Source organism: Chiroxiphia lanceolata, chromosome 2 (assembly GCF_009829145.1).
Source record: "Chiroxiphia lanceolata isolate bChiLan1 chromosome 2, bChiLan1.pri, whole genome shotgun sequence".
NCBI classification, from domain to species: Eukaryota; Metazoa; Chordata; class Aves; order Passeriformes; family Pipridae; genus Chiroxiphia; species Chiroxiphia lanceolata.
This window is the reverse complement of record NC_045638.1, coordinates 98960945-98980223: the sequence shown is the minus strand read 5'-3', so window position 1 is coordinate 98980223 and position 19279 is coordinate 98960945. Positions and strand designations below refer to the sequence as shown.

Sequence of the window (19279 nt, the reverse complement as noted above, 5' to 3'; positions counted from 1 at the left end):
TGACTTGAAAGTGATTGCAATACCACAGTGTAAGATTTAAAGCTCAAGGAAACCAAACACTGCAAGTGAATCAAAAAGAAATAATGGCAGAAGTCACTGTATCATATGTCACTCTGATCTTAGTGTAAACTAAGAATGAAAAATGAATGAAAAATCTGCTTGCTCATTTGATCCTATTTCTGATTTAGCTGTAATAAAATTAATTATTCGATATAAATCTCCTTTTCTCTTTCCAAATTTTGAGTACTTTTACCTACTCAATAGAGAGTTATATACAAAGAAAAACAAACAACAAAATGACAAGATGACAAGGCAATTCTTTCCATTCCTTTTTCTAAACGCTACCTTGTTCTGACTGTGGTCTCTTAGTCAGGGACTGGCTGTGGATTGGGACTCTACTGCCCCTTCCAAAAGAGTACAGGAGTAACATAGTTTTGTTGCTTCTTGTGTCATCCACCAACATTAAATCATTAGTGCTCAGCATGTCAGCACATTGCCGTGAGGGTGGTGAGGCACTGGAACAAGTTGCCCAGAGATGTTGTGGATGCCTCATCCCTGGAAGTGTTCAAGGCCAGGTTGGATGGGGCAACCTGGTCTAGTGGAAGGTGTCCCTGCCCATGGCAGGAGGTTTGGAACTAGATGATCTTTAAGGTTCCTTCCAACCCAAACCATTCTGATTCTCTGTTAGGTAGAGGCAACTTACGGCATGGACACAAGATGTGTCATCATATCCTAAGGTCTAGTTCTTTTTTGACACTTTAGTGTTGCAGTGCCAGGTCACTTAGAGAATGGAGAGGAATCAAAACTGTTGGAAAAAAATGGTGGGCATCTTGTAGAAGACCAGGGGAAAAATAGGAGAACAGCTGAAAAGCAAGTTCAGAAGGGCCTTTTTTTTTCACCACTATTTGTTTGAAGGATAAAAGGATTCTTCAGCAGCACCACTGACCTGACTCACTTTCACACGGCACCCAGTCCTGTAAATTGCTGCACACCATCAGTTCCCATTGATGTGAATTTTCAGAGTAGGGTCTTTGTAACTTACTGGTTACATCAGCTGTGGAAATTCAACTCCTGCGGTTTCATCAAGAGGAAGCTTGAGGAATTATTTTCTGGCAGGATGTTAAGCTCTTGACAAGCCTGGCAACAGTAGTTGTTCTGCTTTTGTGTTTATCTTCCAAAAAGGCATGGGATTATGTGGCTAAGGGAGTTTGCAGTGTCAGTGGATTAGTTTTCCAACCAGCAAATGTAGTACGTAAGTGTTCAAAGAATAGATTCCTTGGAAACAGACAGCAAAAGATGTAAAAGCCAAAAATCATTTTGATAAGCACGTCATAGTATCTTGGTAGTAAAATTTGTGTTGCCTTTTTAGATGGCCTATGCTTGAACTCCACCAAATATATGATTCTGGATTGGAACTGGAGAGATCAGAAACTAAGGAGAATGATGGACATCCCTGAGGTATTGTATAAGCACCTATATATATTATATTCTGTGTATTCGTTACTTTTTATTCTAGTTCTCAGAACTTTGTCAGTAAAGTTTTCTTTCTGTCTTCAGTGGTACAGAAACACGGAGAAGTCAACATTGCCTGATAAATCTGTACTCTCAGGTCTTGAAATTACCTCCTGAGAAAGATTTTTTTTCCTTTATTGTTCCGAGTCAGAGCTGTGAATTCTGTGGTTGTGCTGTGAGTTTCCCCTGTTTATGCTAGATAGTTGTTCTACCTGTTCCAGGAAGTTCTCTCAGTAAGAGGACTTTGTACAAAGTCCTAGACTTTGACAAGTTGGAGGGCTGGGCAATCATCAGTTGTATGAAGTTTAATAAGGGAAAGTGCCGGATTCTGCACCTGGGATGGGGCAACCCTGGATGTTCATACAGACTGGGGAATGAGCTGCTGGAAAGCAGTGTTACAGAAAGGGACCTGGGAGTCCTGGTCAACAACAAATTGAATATGAGTCAGCAGTGCCCTGGCAGCCAGGAGGGCCAACCGTGTCCTTGGGGGCATCAGGCAAAGCATCACCAGACATTTGAGGGAGGGGATTGTCCCCCTCTGCTCTGACCTGGTGTGGCCTCACCTTGAATATTGTGGCAGTTTTGGTCACAGCAATGTAAGAAAGATACTAAGCTCTTAGAGAGGGCAGAGGAGGGCAACAAAATGGTGAAGGACCTTGAGGGGAAGCTGTGTGAGGAGCAGCTGAGGTCACTTGGTCTGTTCAGCCTGGAGGAGACAGAGGGAAGATCTCATTGCAGTCACAACTTCCTCATGAGGAGAGGAGGAGGAGCAGGCACTGATCTCTTCTCTGTGGTGACCAGTGACAGGATGCATGGGAATGGCCTGAAGTTGTGTCAGGGGAGGTTTAGGTTGGATATTAGAATAAGGTTCTTCACCCAGAGGGTGGTTGGGCAGTGGAACAGGCTCCCCAGGGAAGTGGTCACAGCACCAAGCCCGAGAGAGTTCAGGAAGCATTTGGACAATGCTCTCAGGCACATGATGTGATTCTTGGGTTGGTCCTGTGCAGTGCCAGGAGTTGGACTTGATGCTCCTTATGGGTCCTTTCCGATTCAGAATATTCTGTGACTCTATGAAAAGTTTCCTCAAAAACTAAATAAAACTTTGGACAAGCATTTATTTTTCTCCATCTGAGAGTAAGATAACGTCTTGTAAGTAAGTCTTCAGACAATTCTCTCATTTTTTTTCTTTTTTTCTCTTGCCTTTTTTTTACAAGACATAGGGTACAAACTATTTAGAGCCATCCATCATTTGCAGATTCCTTTCAGGATAATTCCCAATTATTTTCAATTCTGTAGTCCAGCTTTTGTATTTATTGTTGCGACAAGATGTGTTTACCATATACTGTGGGACATCACCTGGTATCTAGCCAGATGAAGAGCCAGACTCCTCCATTAGTGGTTGTTACAAAGCTCGCAGATTCCTGCCCAATTTTTTCATTTTTTTGCACATCAGAGCAGGCCTACATGCAGAATCTCCAGGGAAGAGGACTTTTTTTGCCTATGGACATTACGCTGAAGTGAAACACTTTATCAGTCATTAATCCATCCATGTACTTGTCCATGTATTTGAATGTGCTGCATTTTACAGTCACACATATACAAAGATAGATGTTTCTAATAATCTCCAATAAAGGGCCCCGCAAAAAAATACATTGCAGAAATGAAGTAGCAAAAAAACCTGGCTTTGCTTTTTGGAGGCAAGGAGGCTCCCTCGTGTGGTTAATGCACAAGGCTTTTTTGTATGATGTTGGCACATATCTCTTAAGTTTCTTAAAGAACAGAAAACACAGATTCACAGACATAGCAGTATGAAAGGTGCTGATTGCAGTGGGATGGATTTTTTAAGTGAACTGAAGTAAATATGCATACTGTAGAACATAGGAGATGCACCTCTAAAAAAAGATTATCATTTCATTCTGGGCTATTGCAAACTTGAACTGTCCCCTTCAGCTCACTCTAGTTAGCACCACAGCATTTCTACATGTCTGTCTAGGAATGGAGGCAAAAGATTGTGACTCCAAGTGTGTTTTATAAAGGCAAAATCTTCAGGTTATCTTAACATAAAAAGCTAAGGCTTAGTTCAAGGTAAACCCAAGTAAGTAAGAATGTTACACCTTCATTTATAGTGTTAGTATAAACAGTAGATATTGATGTGTGATTACAAACCATTGAATATGTAATTACAGAAAAATCTTCAAACCTGCACTTGGCTCAGGTAACACAACATACAGAAAGATTTTTGACATTTTGAGCTGTCTAAGTGGAGTATCTTGCAGCAATTTTTCCCACTGCAGACCTCGGGCAGATTCCTGAAAGTTACCTATGAGGAATGTCAGCAATGAAAGATATGCAAATAATGTTTTCATGATAAGGCATCTTAACACCACATAGAAACCAATGGGATGTTGTATCAACTTGTAGACTTGAAATATGGAATACAGTCTTAGCTTTTCTAGTTGTATAAAAATTGTCGGATACATGCTATGGATAAGTCTTCTCAGAGAGGAAATATAGTACCAAAAGCATAATTGAGAGAACTGGCAGTTTGACATACTAAGTTCTTTCATCCAGTGTTAGTTGTGAAGGAAAAATTGTATACTTAAAATTAGAAACTAAGCATGCTGGCCTGTTTTCAGTGCAGACCTCAATTGTTAATAACTTCTTTGCATATTTAAGGTGCCACATTGCTAAATTTCATTGTAATTACACCAGAAAGCAAGAACAGCTGGAAACACCTGTCCATTCTATTTGCTGGTTTTGTACTCATCCAGAGAATTATGTACACAGTGGTATATTCTGATAAATACATGATTTTAAAAACACATGAATCTTTCCACAGGACAGTTCTGTATCCCATCACGTCCACATAGTGGACAGTGCCCTGATCCACTGCTCTGTGAGTTACCTCAATATCTCATTAGTTTATACTGTTGGATTCTTTTAATTCTCTGTTTGTGTCTCCTGCTTCATTCATCCCAGACAATGGAGAGAAGGAGATAAAAAGAAAGCTCTCAAAGAAACCACAGGAGGGGTGAATGAGTTTATCAGGCTTTGTCTTGGCACACTGGAGTTATAGTAAAGCATAAAGGTCTAAATAAAAATTGATTGTATACTTTTTGATCTGACCAAAGGACGAGCTTCCTGCTTTGAAAGCTTTTATGTACAGAGGTTGATGGCAATACAGAGCTGCCTCAACTCCTCAAATTACTTGTTCATAAGATTCAAGTAGAGTTCTTTTCAACAAAAAACAATATTGTATTGTCTGCAAACAATACACAGACTGAGCCTTCAGTAAGTTTGAAAATATGGAAGGTCGAAGTTTCAGGCTTCGTGAAAGTAAAAAGGATTGTGAGAAATGGAAAAGGTTTGTGAAAGAAAGACAACTGTTTATACCTTCATGTAGCACATCCAGTGTGGAATAGAGATTGGTGAGGCTTTCTTACATCATTTGTTCCTGTGCAAAGTGGAGACATAAAAGGGTATAATCCTGAGAGAAAGCTTCAAATAAGTTATTTGTAAGTGGGAAGAGGGTGCTATAAGGAAACTCTGGACTAACCATGATGATAAAGAATCTTGTGTTCCCTTTGAAATATGTAGTCGATATTTACTCTGTAATACATTTGTCTTTTATCTTTAGATAAGCAATAACCTACAGCCATATCTGTGTTATAAGCCAAAGTCCTTTGCATGCAGCACATACAGACCTGACCTTCAGGCTCACTTTCATTCAGGTGTCTCAAACACAGACAACACTATGCCTGTGGTACTGCCTTTCATCTACTTTACTCTGTGAAGCCCTATAGGGATTTTCCAGCCCAGGATGGACATTTTGCTATGGCATGCTTTAACTACTTACCAGTGACAGCTTTTCTGTAGCCATGTTATTTGGGACTTCAGGAGCTGTAATTGTACTCTGGGGTTGTAGAGCAGATGCTAGATGTTTTAGAAAATGGGAGCATTCTAGAGGACCTTGTACGGGAATTTTTTTAATTCCTAGTCCTGTAGTAAGGTATCTGAATAAATAAATACTCAGTAACTTTTTATGCTTTCTTTGGCTTTGTTTTCTTCAGATAAAGAAAGAAACGATTGACCTACTGGAGATGAGTATTATAAAGCTGTGCAGAGAGGGATCTGTGAAGCTGGGACTTTTTTAATGAGTTTACCAACAAGGAAGTAATTTGCAGCTGCATTTTACTGTTATCCTGTCTGCAATTGGCAAGTGATAAACAGTGGATGAAATCAAGAGTTTTGACTTTTCAGACATCTGTCAAGACAGCAAGAATGCACATTACAACTTTTTCTGAGTTTCCTTTTCTTTTAATAATAAAAGAGAAGTTTTGTTTGTGGTTCTAGTGTGATTTTTATTGCAGGAACAATGTCATACTGAAATTAGAATTACGTAATTGCTTTCACCTGCTAGATTTAGTACTATATGTCACTATTAAGACTTTAAAGATGAGCAAACCTGAGTGTGCAAGTCTTTGTACAGCTCAATTTTCTGTTCTCTTCTGCTTTCCCAAAGGAGACATGTATTTCTCTCATGAGAGTGGTAATCTAGTTCTTCCCCTCGAGGGTCCTTGCAAAAGTTGTACGAATTTCAGTAATAGGTCTAAAAGATATTTTTCACCTACCTGTACTAGAACTGGCCAAATGCTGTTTTTTGTTTTTACGTGATAAATTATCTGTATATTATATTGAGATTTTATTTTTGTTAAACTGTTGAAATGTGCCAAAAATATTCTTCTGTTTGTCCACTGAAATTAAAAGGAGGTGAACTCTGGGTGTTTATTCTGTCATTGTTGATAGTAGGGAATGGATGGATTCTTTTTCAGAAAACCAGGTGAATAGAGGTGATCAAATCATCAGTATCTTGGAAAGCCATTGATCCAAATCAGATGTTTTGAAAATGAGTGATAAAGGACCCATAACCTTTTTACAACCTTTAATTGCGTCTCAGCCAATAGCAATGAATGTAATAGGTTAAGAAAATTGGTTTGGTCTTCAAAGCAATGTTTTCTGTCCAGTGCTGTCTCAGTTCCTGCAGTCCTCCCCAGTGGAATCCAGTGCATTTGGAATAGAACTCCTTTCGTTGTATGCCTTGCCTGTTAGCTGAGCAGCTATGGAAGTGAAGGGAGAAGAAATAATGCATCTGACATTACATAGAAATTCCAGTACAGCTGACAGTATCCCTGCAAATGAGTAAGACATAACAAATCCCACATAACAGGAGCTGTAGGGCAGGAAAAATATATTTAAGCTTTTCCAGGAGGCATGAACTGGACACCCTGATCAAAGTACACAATCATATGATTGGTACAAGCTGATCATAGGGATCCAGGCACAATACAGAAAACAAGGAAGAGAGAGATGTAGTTAATAAGTAATTCCTGGCCATAATGCAGTTTGAACAAACAATACAGTCTCCCAACAATAAAGACAGTATCTCAGCTTAAACACTCTCCAGCACAAGTATATTATTCCTTCCTCTCACCGAGAAGAAAATGAAAAACAAGACAAATTTTCCTTCACAAGAAGGAGAAACATGTCCTTCCAGATGTCCAGATAACAGTGCATTCAAACAGCAGAGGCTGCCAGCTTGGAAGCCCCAGCTTAATATTGTGAGTGTGCTCTCCATCTTCTTCCTTACGGGCGCATTCTGCCTTACTGTGGGAGTCTGCCTTATACTGTCTGCAAACAGCGTCAGAGAAATCGAGGTTGGTTTGGGGCTGGTGTTCTTAGATATTCTGTAAAATAGAAACTGGGCTAGGTTTGGAGGGAAAAGGCTTTGAATTTTTGCTTCTGAATAAAGATGGTAGCAATGGCTTCACGCCCTGGACATACAACAGCTAGTATTCCTGTGAAAATCTTCAGAGATTGTCAGTCATCAATAAAACCCAAGCACTGGGTGGTTAACTGGGTGGTAATGTCTGAAATATGGGTGATGATTACTGCTACTGGCTGGTAATCCCTGAAATGTTGCTATTATTTCCTGGGATTTTGAAGGGAAATAAACAAATCCCTTTGATAGTGTTTGGTACTAGAAGAGTATACGTTTGCCTGTGCAAAATCTTAAAATACAGGGAGTCCTAATGTTTAAATCCCCCCTGGAGGAAAGGTTTTTTAGACCTCTGGTGTTGTTAATAGACTCCTGGTTGGAGCCAACACTCAGCACTACGTCCAGGCTGTTCAACAGGGGTGGGCCATGATGCACGTGGAGATTTGTCAAGCATTACTTGATCAGCCAGAAGTGCAGAAGGTGCAGAAGTGTTCTTCACTCAGCACTCCTTTGCCAAGGAGCAGATGTGAAGGTTCTGCAACAGTCATCAGAAGGCTCTAAAACAGGTTTAAACTGGGGATAAATTTTGTGAATGTTCATTGAGGCCAAGTCCTCATTCTCTGCCTCTTCGTTTTTAACAATGTTTTTGGCAGTGCAGAGTCACTTAGAAGGAAACTGCTCTGAGAAGTCTTGGAGCTAAAACCTTTTCTTATGCGCATGTCCTTTATTATAATGTCTCTACTTGTTCACTTTTGCCAGATAGATTATTCAGATAAATGCTCAGATTGTTCAAAATTCCGTGAAAATTCCTTTAACTGGAATAAGGAATGCCTTTGTTCTGTTAATTTCACGCTAAAGGAAGATATATTGGTAAGTAGATGCAAGAAACAACTGAAGTTGCTTAGTACCACCTGTTACTTATATCCCCGTATGATAAAATATGCTAATTCTGTTCTGTAAAGCTCTTGACTAAATTTTCTTTGTACTTTTTCAAAGCATGAAATACTTAAAATTTTACGCTTTTGCCTCCGTTAATCATTTTGGTATTTGTTAAAAATAATCAAGACCAGACTACCTCTGTCCTTAATTGGGAGATGTCCAGGGAGAAGACGGGGGTGAAGGAAATGATATTTGATTGTGGAGGTGACGTCTCTCTGTATCTCCCTCTGAGTCAGTAGCAAACCCTTGCCCTTGGCCTGAGGTTAGTTGTTACTGTGCTGCTAAGCTCTAGAGGAGGAAATCTGAAGCTCTGACCACTTTACATAAGTAAACCCCTGTAGTCTTTTTTACGAGGGTTATGCTGTTAATCCCCGAGGTCCTTGAAATAACTCAAGTCTAGCAATGTGATTCTGCAGTTTCATTTGGAAAAAGTATCCTTCATTTCCTGTCCTAAACTACCAGGTCATGTTGGTGAGACTGTTCAAATGCTTCATGTTCCACCAAAGAGATCTTTGCATAAATGCTCCCTTAAAATTATAATGCAATTTAAATTATAAAGTCACTTTCAGATTTTTCAGTATTGAAGGGGCTGTTAAAATACTTTGTAATTCTTCAGATTACAGTGATGTTTGACATGAGAAGTTAGTTTAACTGAAAAATGGGGGGGGTTATAGTTGAATAATTATCTTTCATGCTTGAGTTGCCTGCCTAGCATTCTCCATTTAATTTGAAGGTTTTTGTGCATCTTATTTTGTGGAAAATGAGTGTCTGTCTCTATGAAATTATTCACTGGCCAAGTTCATGGCCAGCCATGCCACCTTGAGTAAAATAATTATCAGGCATTTTTATTTTAGGTTTCATTTGGTAATTTAAAGTATGTTTCATTTTGTGCTAAAGTACTAAAACTTTCAGTTAGGGTAAAGACTAGATTCTAGCCTGTGTCTGCTGAATTGCTTAGAGTGTAGTTACCAACACTTAAATACAAATTGAGTACTCTCTTCCCCTCTCTTTTTTAGCAAGTAGTAGGATTTCTCATTGTGTTCTCATGAACTCACCTTATTGAAGGGATTTATCTTTGAATTCTAGGGTGATGTTTTTATGTACTATGGTCTGCAAAACTTTTATCAAAACCATCGTCGATATGTGATCTCCAGAAGTGACGCACAATTGTTGGGTCGAAATGTAAATGTAAGTTTTCTTTTTATGTTATGAGATCACCAGCAGGTGCATCTTTTACCATATGGAGAGCTAACTAGGCATAACTGTTAAGTGTGTCTAGATGGCTCTAGGGAATGATAAAGTACAGATTTTTAGTGTTTGGTCTCTGCTTTTATGATTGCTATGGTCATTAGATCTAATAAATTAATAAGGGAGGAAGATTGAGGGGATAAATAAAAGCTGTCAGTCCAGTGTTGCAGTTCTCAAACCTGCACCTCGTAGGAGTGCTACTCAAAAATACACTGTCTTTTTCAAATAAATTTACAGAAGGCTTCTCCTTCTCATGTTTTCAGTCTTCTTAGCCAGAAATGTTTTAAGCTGTGCTTTTATTATAGGGTTAGGGAGTTAAGTTGTTCTAAGTCTTTCATTTTGCCATCTGGCTTTGGAAGTGGACAAGGAGGAGGAGAAGGTTTGTGATGAAATAAGTGTTTATGTAGCATTCTAAGTACAGAATTTAGAGCTCTAAAGAGGGAGCTAGACAGCATTGCCTGCAGCAGACCTGCATAAGGAAATTTGAGAATGCAGTCATGGCATTCAGGTTTTTTAACTTACAAATCTGAAACATATTTTCTTGGCTTAAAAGTAGCATTTCTTAATATATACACAATCCACATGCTGTCCTTTCAGTATGTATGATGGTTGTGCCATAATAATCTGTTGTTTCTATAAAATGCTTCTTGTAATATTCAAGACATGTTTCTCATACATCTGCTTCTCTAAGTGTCCTGTCAGCTTGTTTGTTTGCATCCAGATGAAACTGCTTTTGGCTTTTGTGCCCCTCAGATACACAGCTCATTGGAGCTGCAAAAATGTTTCCATGTTTAAACCTGAAGATTTGTAGTTTCCCATGGACTAGGATAGGAGAGATGTGATAAATTTGAGGTGGACCTTTATTTTTCAGTTCATGCATCAAGATTTTTCTGTGTTGAACTGCAGTAATGTGGCTAACTATGTCTGCTGTTCTCCAGCACTAAAGCAGTCCAGGTCAAAATTGAAAAGAAGGAAAAATAAGATGTTCTATGATAAGCCAAGGCTCCCCTGGAACATTTTCAGCTGTAGCCGCGTTACAATAGCAGATCCCCAAATCTGTTTTTGTAGTCTGGAGCTTGCAAGTCCACAGCAGAATATGGTGAAGACCTTAAGTTTACATGCCTTGATATGGAAGGTGTTCCTCAACTACAGACTCATTCATTCGGATGTTTCTCTAATGTGAGCAGAAGGTACTGGAGGCTTAATTTTTCAATGGCTTTTCAGAAGAAGGAATGGGGGAGGACAGCAGCAAATTAAAACAAAACTCCAGGTCTGTGCCTGATTGTTCTGTGACCTTGAATGCAGATTCAGAGGAGCTACTGTGCACCCTTCACAACCTACAAAAATGGGACCCCCATGGCGCCGTGCGGGGCTATTGCCAACAGCATGTTCAATGGTATGTACGTACCTTCCACACCCACCTTACTAATTTCCACTTGAAACTATTTCATTACCCCGTGACTATTCCATTACCCCATACTTGAAATGACTTCATTACTAGTCTGATGTTGCAAGGTCTCTGTCTTTCTCCCACAAAAGGTGTTATTTGGTGATGACTCTGGTGAATATGGGGCTCTGCTTCCTACTGTTTAGTAACTTTCCCTTTGTTTTGAAACAGAGGGAGAGTTTTCATTTTTTTAAGGCCCTCTTCAATGTGAATGTATAGCAAGACTGAGGAATTGAGTCCCTGTTGAAATAAGGAACAATGATACAACAGATTTAGTGTACTTCCTTTCTAAAAAGTACATTCTTTACAGTGATGGGAAAGCACAGGTTGTGCCTTCCCACATGGTGTGCTTAGGAGGAGGTGACACGTTCTCCAAATTGGTTTGGACCTTTGGATCTATGTGTTTTCATTTTTGGTCTTTGAAAGCTGGAAGCGTACATTGTTTTAATTTGATCCCGTGTATGATCTTCTTTTAAGTAACCTAGTGGGCATAACCTGCCTATGAGTTTAGGAGATTTCAGAATGTGTTTATTTGGACAGAAAGGAGACAAAAAACCTTTACAGACTTTTCTCCCCTACTCCATCTTTTTTGTCTGCCAATCTCTGCCCCTCTGCCCCAACACCCTTTTTTTTAACCTTTTGCACACAGCAGGTTTTGGCAAGGCAGTGTCTGTTTTCAGCCAGCTGAGCCACCCACAGCAGAAGACCTGTGAAGGCCAGCTGCATTCAGTAACTTTTAGATCCATTTGATTTTCATCTGCCTGTGCACCTACCTGCTGCCCTGGAAGTCTGATTTACTGGATTGGGCTCAGACCTAGGCCAGCAGAGCTACCTGCGTGCAGCCCACACTGTTCTGGAGCCCCTGCTGAGGGCGAACCTCCCAGTGTCTGCCTTTGCATCTGTCCTTAGTGCATAGTGTGGTGAAAAGTTCCATCTGCTGGTGGTGTAGGGGAAGGAGTTGATGCCTGAATCCCCCCCCTCTGGTAGCTCATTTCTGACCCTCTCCTGTGAGAGAAGGTCTTCGCTTTTGGCAGTTTAGCTGGTTGTCTTAACTGCTTTCTGATCTTGTTTTATAAAATGAGGAAGATGGCCAAGTTCCTGCCATAGGAAAGGTTTTTTAACCCAAAGTAACATGCGAGGGAGCAGTCAAGGCAAGCATTTAATCAGACAGAACTCAAAGAATTGCAACTCCTGTTAATGACCTGGTGACAAACAGATGGGGAGGTGGTGGGGCACGGAATGATAACTTCCTCAGAAGAGTGTGTCTGAGCTTTAAGGAGTGTGAACATAGGTTTTGTAGCAGGATAAAAAAAAGGTATGTTTTCGCTGATGTCATGCAGCTGAGTTGTGTTTTTCATGTCTCCTAAAAAGCAGCCCCTCCCCATCTCCATCATCCAGCTATCCCTGCTTCATCCCATTGGCACCCAGATGTTTACAGAGATAATGAGACCTCTATTATTTTTACCTTTTTTTTAATCTAAGTAGGAAAATATAATGGATAAAACAAGTACTCTTCACCCACCCACTGAAACAGGATAGCGTGGTTGAGCACAATTTTAACTGAATATTTTTTGATTGAAGAAAGTGTTCGTGTCCAAGTTGATAGACAAGCTCTAATTGGATTCCCTTGATAGTGCTTTCACCTCTCCCCTCTTCCCTGAAAACACATGTTATATATAGCAAAGCAATCAGTTGAGGACAACTGCCAAAGGAATACCAGGGAAAGTATTGGAGTACTGGGAGAGTAACTTCTGTAACTAGCCAGAGAGCTCTGAAAGTGATTTGCAAAGAAGTTAATCCCACAGGAGCTGATGGATATGAGATACGTACCCATGTTCCTACAAGGCATTGTTTCTTCAATAGGGTTATTTGTAGGAGTATGTTCAGTGTAAGACTTCAGAAGTTATACAACTCTGGAACCCTAATTCTTCTCTTGTTCTGTACACAGTCATGATGAAACCTTTCCCAGGACTTTTTTTGTTTTCTATTCACTTGAAAGGTGCTTCAGTGTGACATTTTTTTGTTAGTCATGCTGCTAATTAGAATGACTGTCTTTTACTCCAAGGTATTGCTTATTGTATTCCCTGCAGATACTATTGATCTTTTTTACAATCGTAACTCATCTGTGATTCAAGTGCCACTGCTGAAGACTGGAAACAGTTGGTGGACAGATAAAAATGTGAAATTTCGCAATCCTGAATCATACAATCTCTCTTCTGCATTTGCAGGTAAGAATGGTTCCTTCCGCTGGTATTCCTTATTTTTCAATGGCTTCCTTACCTCACTGCTCGTGTGTCTCTCATTCTGAGAAAAATCCCTTTTGGGAGAAATACCTCCCAAAGCAGGCTGGAGAAGCAGCTTTAGAGGGTGACTAAGAGCAGAAGACACATTTAGCCAAAATATCACCTTTTTATTTTTTGATTAGTGACCACAGAAATTGGAAGAAAATGGGTTTGGAAGACTGAAATTAGCCCACATCAACACCCTTCTGTATCATTTCTTGTAATGCTTAATCTGACCAGGGAAAGCAAGGATGCAGTTGCTTTGGGTTTTTTTTCCTATTGGAAACATCTATAAAGGAGAGTTGCATGTCACATCTTTCATTTGTGCCTTTGCAGATTGTTAGGTAGTTGTGAGATGAGACTGCTTTCGTCACTAGTTCTTTCAGACCTCTTTCCTAGGGTTCTTTCCTTGTTATGGTTGATCTGTATTGAAGTGGGACTAAAAGCTCCCTATTGTGCCTCAGGGCAGTGCTGTGCTGGATGAAAAATGCAAGAGTTAATTAACTAAGTTTCATGAGACAGATTCTAAATATCATAGGCCATGCCATTAGGCTGCAAAAAGGTGCCTCTCTGGTTGTGCAGGAGTAAATTAATGTATAAAAACGAAGGCAAGCTCCTCATCATTGCTTGTTGAAGAAGCAACAAGAATCCAGAATAAACAGTATTTTCATCTGTGCAAGTCACTTTGTTTGTCCTGAGCTTGAAGTTTCTAATGTGCGGCAACCTAATGTGGGTACTGTTAAACTGTTCGTTCATGTTTGAGGTGAGTGGAGACACTTGGGTGAAAACTGTTACCTAGCATATATAATTTCTGAACATTGGGCAGTGTCTCGTGTCTCTTCCATATCTCATATTCTGTGTTGGTTTTGAGTAGGCCCAGAATTTAGCCAGCAACCACTGTTCTTACTGACAGTGTGTCTTTCCTGCTTTGTTTCTTTTCCGTCAGGGACAGCAAGACCTCCTTACTGGCAGAAACCAGTGTATTTGTTAGACGAGGGAGATGAGAGGAACACCGGTTATGTCAATGATGACTTCATCATCTGGATGCGAGTGTCGGCCTTTGCCACGTTCAGAAATCTTTACCGCCGTGTCAGACGGATCAGGCACTTTGCGGATGGGCTGCCAGCAGGGAATTACACGTTCCGGATTTCCTACAGTATCCTTTCATATTATCTAAGAGTGTGAGATAGTTACAGTGAGATGGAAGCGGGTTGGATTTTTGTGGTAAACTGGCAAAGAAACTGCACAGAACGCCCCAAACTGACTCACCATGAAAAATGAGGCAGTCAGTGATGATGGGCTCTCTTTAGCCCATGCAGAGGCTGTAAAGGCTTGTTACTCAAACAGCAGCACGTGACTTTGGTTCTGACTTCTGAGGGGGCTACTTTTGGCTGGTAAGAGTACACAGGTGCATCACACAAAGGGTAAAACTGAAGAGTGGGAACCTGAAGGGATGGTTGAAGATGCTGTTTTAGCTGAAAATAACAATGGCCTAATCAGATGGGTGGGCTCCATTACGGGGGTGCACAATGTGCAGAGGTGTCCCTGCTGCTTAGAGCAGCACAGGATGCCTGGGTCACCAGAGCTTTCTGATGGATTTGGGCCACGTGCTGACTAACAGGAGCTTTTGTGCTGGTGCAAATGCCCTCTCACGCCCAACAGCTGGAACTTTGCTGACTAAAGCACTCCTTTTGTCAGCAGGAGTTATGTCAGGATGACTAAATTTCTCTCTCAGCTGATAGAGCTATGGTTTTAAATATGGCACAGCCTATTCTGAAAGCTTCCATGAGAGAAATGAAAGATAAAATCATATAACATTCTGGGTACGACACATTAGGTAGAGGTGAGCACTTATCCTCACTGAGACTGTGTGGAGTATCATCATAAGCTGCCCCAAAGGCTCGTTTTCAAGTTTTCATAGCAAATTAATGCAGTAGCAGTTATATAAATTATGAATCTGAAATTTGCAATGTTTTTAATAAGAAAGTATTTCCAGGTGCACACGAAGACTGTAACTAAAATAACTGGATTTCTTACCACCAGCTGCTACCGGGTTTTTGGATCCAGAATAGCAGAGACATCACAGATCAGTTAAAGGAGTTTTGGCAGCAAATGCAGAACTCCAGACTCTTTATGCCTTGGAAAGGTTTTTGAGCATTTAACCATTCCTTTCTCTTCTCCTGGAAATAATATAAACTTTGTTAGTGAAATCTTAACATCCTTCTATCAGATTTCCCTGTTTCCAAATTCAAGGGAAGGAAGCACGTGATTCTCTCAACTGTGGTATGGAGTGGAGGAAGTAACCCATTCCTGGGAATTGCCTATGTGGTTTCTGGCACAGCAGCAACCCTGGCAGGTTTTGTCATAACTGCCATCCACTTGAAGCTCAGAAAAAAGAAAACATACTTTCAGAGGCAATAAGGTTCCCTGGCTTTCTGAACAAAAGCAAAGGTGTGCTGTGAACAAAGAACGTGCAGCACAGACCTTTCATTCTTTCCCCTGAGCTCTGGACCTGTTTCAGTATCAGGTTTGGTGAATGTAAGCAAACTGAGGAGCAGTGCTCTTCCATCATCTCAAACCAAACTTACCTGAGGCAGGATTCTTACGTGTGTGTGTGTGTGTGCTCCTAAATTTGTTTCCTAGGAAATTTGTAGTGAGATGAACTTCAAACAACAGATAGAACAGTGGATTAGAATTGCAGTGGCAAAAGAAATATGGTACTAATGTGTGGCCAGGAATAGGGGTCCATATTAATTTCTTACTCAGCCCATAATTCAAAAAACATTTCTCTTGACTTAAATGGAGCTTTGGATGGGTAAAAAGTGAGGACTTGATCCAACAAAATGCTTGAGCAGGTAGAATTTACTGCTAAAATCTGTTTGTGAGCCACATACATGTGCTGAATGGCTTGGGCTTTATATACCTTTTTCAGCTATCCTGAAAAAGCAACCAATTTAGCACAGCATGTTCATTGATACTCAATTTATGATTGAATTGAGCTTGATATTCAGTTTATGATTGAATACAGGTCATTTATCAGGAGTTCAGAGTTTGTTTAGACCAAATTTGTTGGTTTTATCTAGGTACTGAGAGCTGGAGGGCATCAAAACACTGATTTACAATTTTTTTAATCATGGTGTAATAGAAAGCTCAAATTAAAAACTCCTTTAATTCTAAATATTTTAGCAGAAACATCTACCTGATATAACTACAAGGCTACAATTACACTCCTGCCTACCCCACCCTTCCACGTGAAAGTTCACAGATTCTTACATGTCACAGAATGGTGACTTATTGTCAATAGAAAACAAAGACCCAGAAAACCTATCAACTTAATTTTGAGAAAGTAAACACTGCAGCTCATGAATAGGCTTGTCATTTTTCATGTTTCATGTTCAAAATTTTTCATATTTAGGAGTTAATTTTGAGTCTCTCACAACATGAAGGAACAGCACTGAAGAATTTAGGTCAAGCCATACCATGGTACATCCAAATTTTTTAAAACAATTTTTCTGTTGCAAAAGTGCAAATGGAATAAAACACTTTGATAAGTATTATGTGTGACTTTCCTCCCCTTATCCTAAGGAAACTTCACATTAGAACAAGAAAGAAATCACAGACTAGAGCAAGAGAAGGGAGTGTGGCAGGGGGAAGGGGGGGCTGTGCTGCTGTCAAGGCACCCAGATCTGCTTTTCAGAGTGTCTCGGGCTGAGGAGCTTTGACAGATGGCCTCTGGTGAAGGTGTTTGCTGCCACAGAAGGTACTGTTGCCTTGAATCTCTACTTTGTAATTGAGCCATGAGCAACAGAAGGGGCACTGCTCGAGGTGACAGCCCAGCCTGGGAGCACAGTCTCACTCCATGATGGTTTATGCTGACCTGGGCAAAGGTCCATGTTCCCATCTGCTTTTGCTGGTCAGGGCCAGTCACCTCCTGGAGACTGTAGAAAGAGGGTTCCTGTGTTTCAACCCTTGTGTCTGAATCTGTCAATAGCTGTGGAGAACTCTACCCCTCACTGGACTGGACAAGACAGAGCACGAAGCAGTACATTTAGCAATGCTTAAGCTCATTAGTCTAAATCACTTTTAACAATGAGACAGGCTCCTAAACCTTTTAAGTCCTTTTGGAAATGTAATTCCATGCAGCTCTCTGGAAAGCCTTGATGGGAATTCCTGCCAAAGCTGAACTTAGGTTTTCTGGCTCCTAAAAGACTATAGGAGCTTCTCTATATTTCTCTTTCTTTTTTCTGTTTTTATTTTTTTTAAATCCTCTGAGAAACTGACTTTCAGGAAATTATATGGGTGGTTAAGTCACCATGCAATAGTCCCTTATCTTCATGAAGTATCTGGTTAAAATGTTAGTAAAAGGAGACTGAATAATGAGGTGTGTATTTCAATGAGTCAGTGTCTACCAGCAAAAAAAGTTACCTAGAAAATGCAGTCTGCAGTCTAGCACATCAGTGTTTGCCCGTTATCTCCCAGAGGTTTGTGCAAGAACCTCTTCTCTCAAAAGTACATTGCCTTCAAATCGCTCCATAGGGAAAACTTGTCTTCAAACAATTCTTTCTGTTTTTCCAAAAGTTGTCTAAGTCTTCATTTATAAACCCAGTATCTCATTTTTCATCTTACCACAGCTTTAAACACACCTTACATCTTTCTTGTACCCTCTGAGCAGTGTCCTTGGAAGCTGCTGCTTGAGCTCCAGCCACTTCTGTTGTTACCTCTGAGAAGCTCCGCAGTGTTTGTCTTGTTCGGGATTGTGCTGTGCAGACCAGAGCAATGGGAGTGGCAGTTTTGATTAATTACTCCCAATCTGCCTTGCTCAAAAGGCTGGAAAATATGTTTTAGCACCCTCCTTACAGTGCCTTTTGTGCCAGTGCTGCAGCTACGCTGTTGGTCTGCCCCTTGTGCCAGGGCTTGCACAAATGTGCCTTTTCAAGTAAGTTTTGTAGATGTGTTCCTCAGTGCCCACACTGGGAATACCCCCCTACCTATATGAAATGTTTATTGAATTGGTTTTTTTGCTGCTGTTGCCTTATTCCCCTAGTGCAGGGGCTGGAACAGAAGTGAGAGTCTTGGCTGGAGGACTGGCCTAACATAGGAGAAAGGTGGTAAAAGCCATCATTAACTGCTCCCTGTGGCATGTCTCAGGGGATCGTCCCCTTTGTTAAGCTGCTAATACCAGCAGCAGGCACGATTCCAGGCAAATATCCAGTGTGATTTTGAGTTCATTTATTGTGGCTATTAGGAGATCATTAGGTCAGTTGGGAAAGCAACACTGATATTTGGAGAGCAAGGTATGAAGGAACTGGAGATGTTGCACTTCTGCTGAGGAACAAATTGCTTACAAAATACCTGGAGTGTCATGACCGGTACTGTGTCTTTGGCACAGCACTGCTTTTGCCTTGCACATTTGATTTTGTGAATTAAGATTATGTGTCTTGTGTAAGGAGGGGAAAAAAAGTGCCTTGGTAAAACTTTTCAAAATGGAATTTTAATTATCTATCAAATATACTTCTCCCAATGGTAAAGTGGACTCTTTTCGCTGAGAGATTAATGCATGTAGACTTGGCAACTCCGTGCAAAAATGTCCAAGTTTAGGATTGCTGAATGATATTGAGAGCTGTACCTGAAAAGTGTAAGTCAACAGCACCACTGTGAGTGCTACCTCACTAAGCCATAAAAGGCTTTTTGTCATTATTTGTAATATCTTTGCATATCAAAATTATTAAGTTGTTGGTTCCTTTGCTACTGCTACTTAAAGCCTTATCTGATATCATTACTGTATATTCAGTCTCTTTGAGCTAATGGAACTCAGCTGTTTACTTCACTCTTAACAAAAGACGCATGTCAGAAATGGGGTTTAAGTTTGGTGGACTGAAATTAATAATATCATGAATGCTGAAAGTACTAGATAGTGCATTTTTTTTCTTTTCCCCATCTTTTTTTCTAGAACAGTTATACAAAGGAGGACATTATTTATTCAGGTTTTTTTTCTTTTGGGAAGTGGATATTTAGTAAATGGAAAACTGGACAAAGGATTCCTCTTCACAGGTGTAATCTAAATTTATATGATTT

At 40.3% G+C, this 19279-nt stretch overlaps 2 protein-coding genes across 9 annotated transcripts in view; both read left to right on the top strand.

The window, feature by feature from the left end:
* The window catches only part of CMSS1 (cms1 ribosomal small subunit homolog), a 222359-nt gene extending 216066 nt beyond the window's left edge, over positions 1-6293 (top strand). For all 8 annotated transcript variants that reach the window (XM_032678563.1, XM_032678564.1, XM_032678560.1 and 5 more), the window contains 2 exons: positions 1370-1458; positions 5583-6293. In XM_032678563.1, the coding sequence (XP_032534454.1) occupies positions 1370-1458; positions 5583-5666 (173 nt within the window). In that variant the 3' untranslated portion in view covers positions 5667-6293. The remainder of the gene's footprint in view (positions 1-1369; positions 1459-5582) is intronic.
* Positions 6294-6418: 125 nt separating this feature from the next.
* LOC116782529 (cell cycle control protein 50C-like) lies at positions 6419-16837 on the top strand. Its single transcript, XM_032679281.1, has 8 exons — positions 6419-6484; positions 7136-7226; positions 8052-8158; positions 9314-9415; positions 10781-10871; positions 13013-13150; positions 14151-14360; positions 15435-16837. The coding sequence occupies exons 1-8, from the start codon at positions 6419-6421 to the stop codon at positions 15623-15625; spliced, it is 996 nt and encodes a 331-aa protein (XP_032535172.1). The 3' UTR covers positions 15626-16837.
* Positions 16838-19279: the final 2442 nt, after the last annotated feature.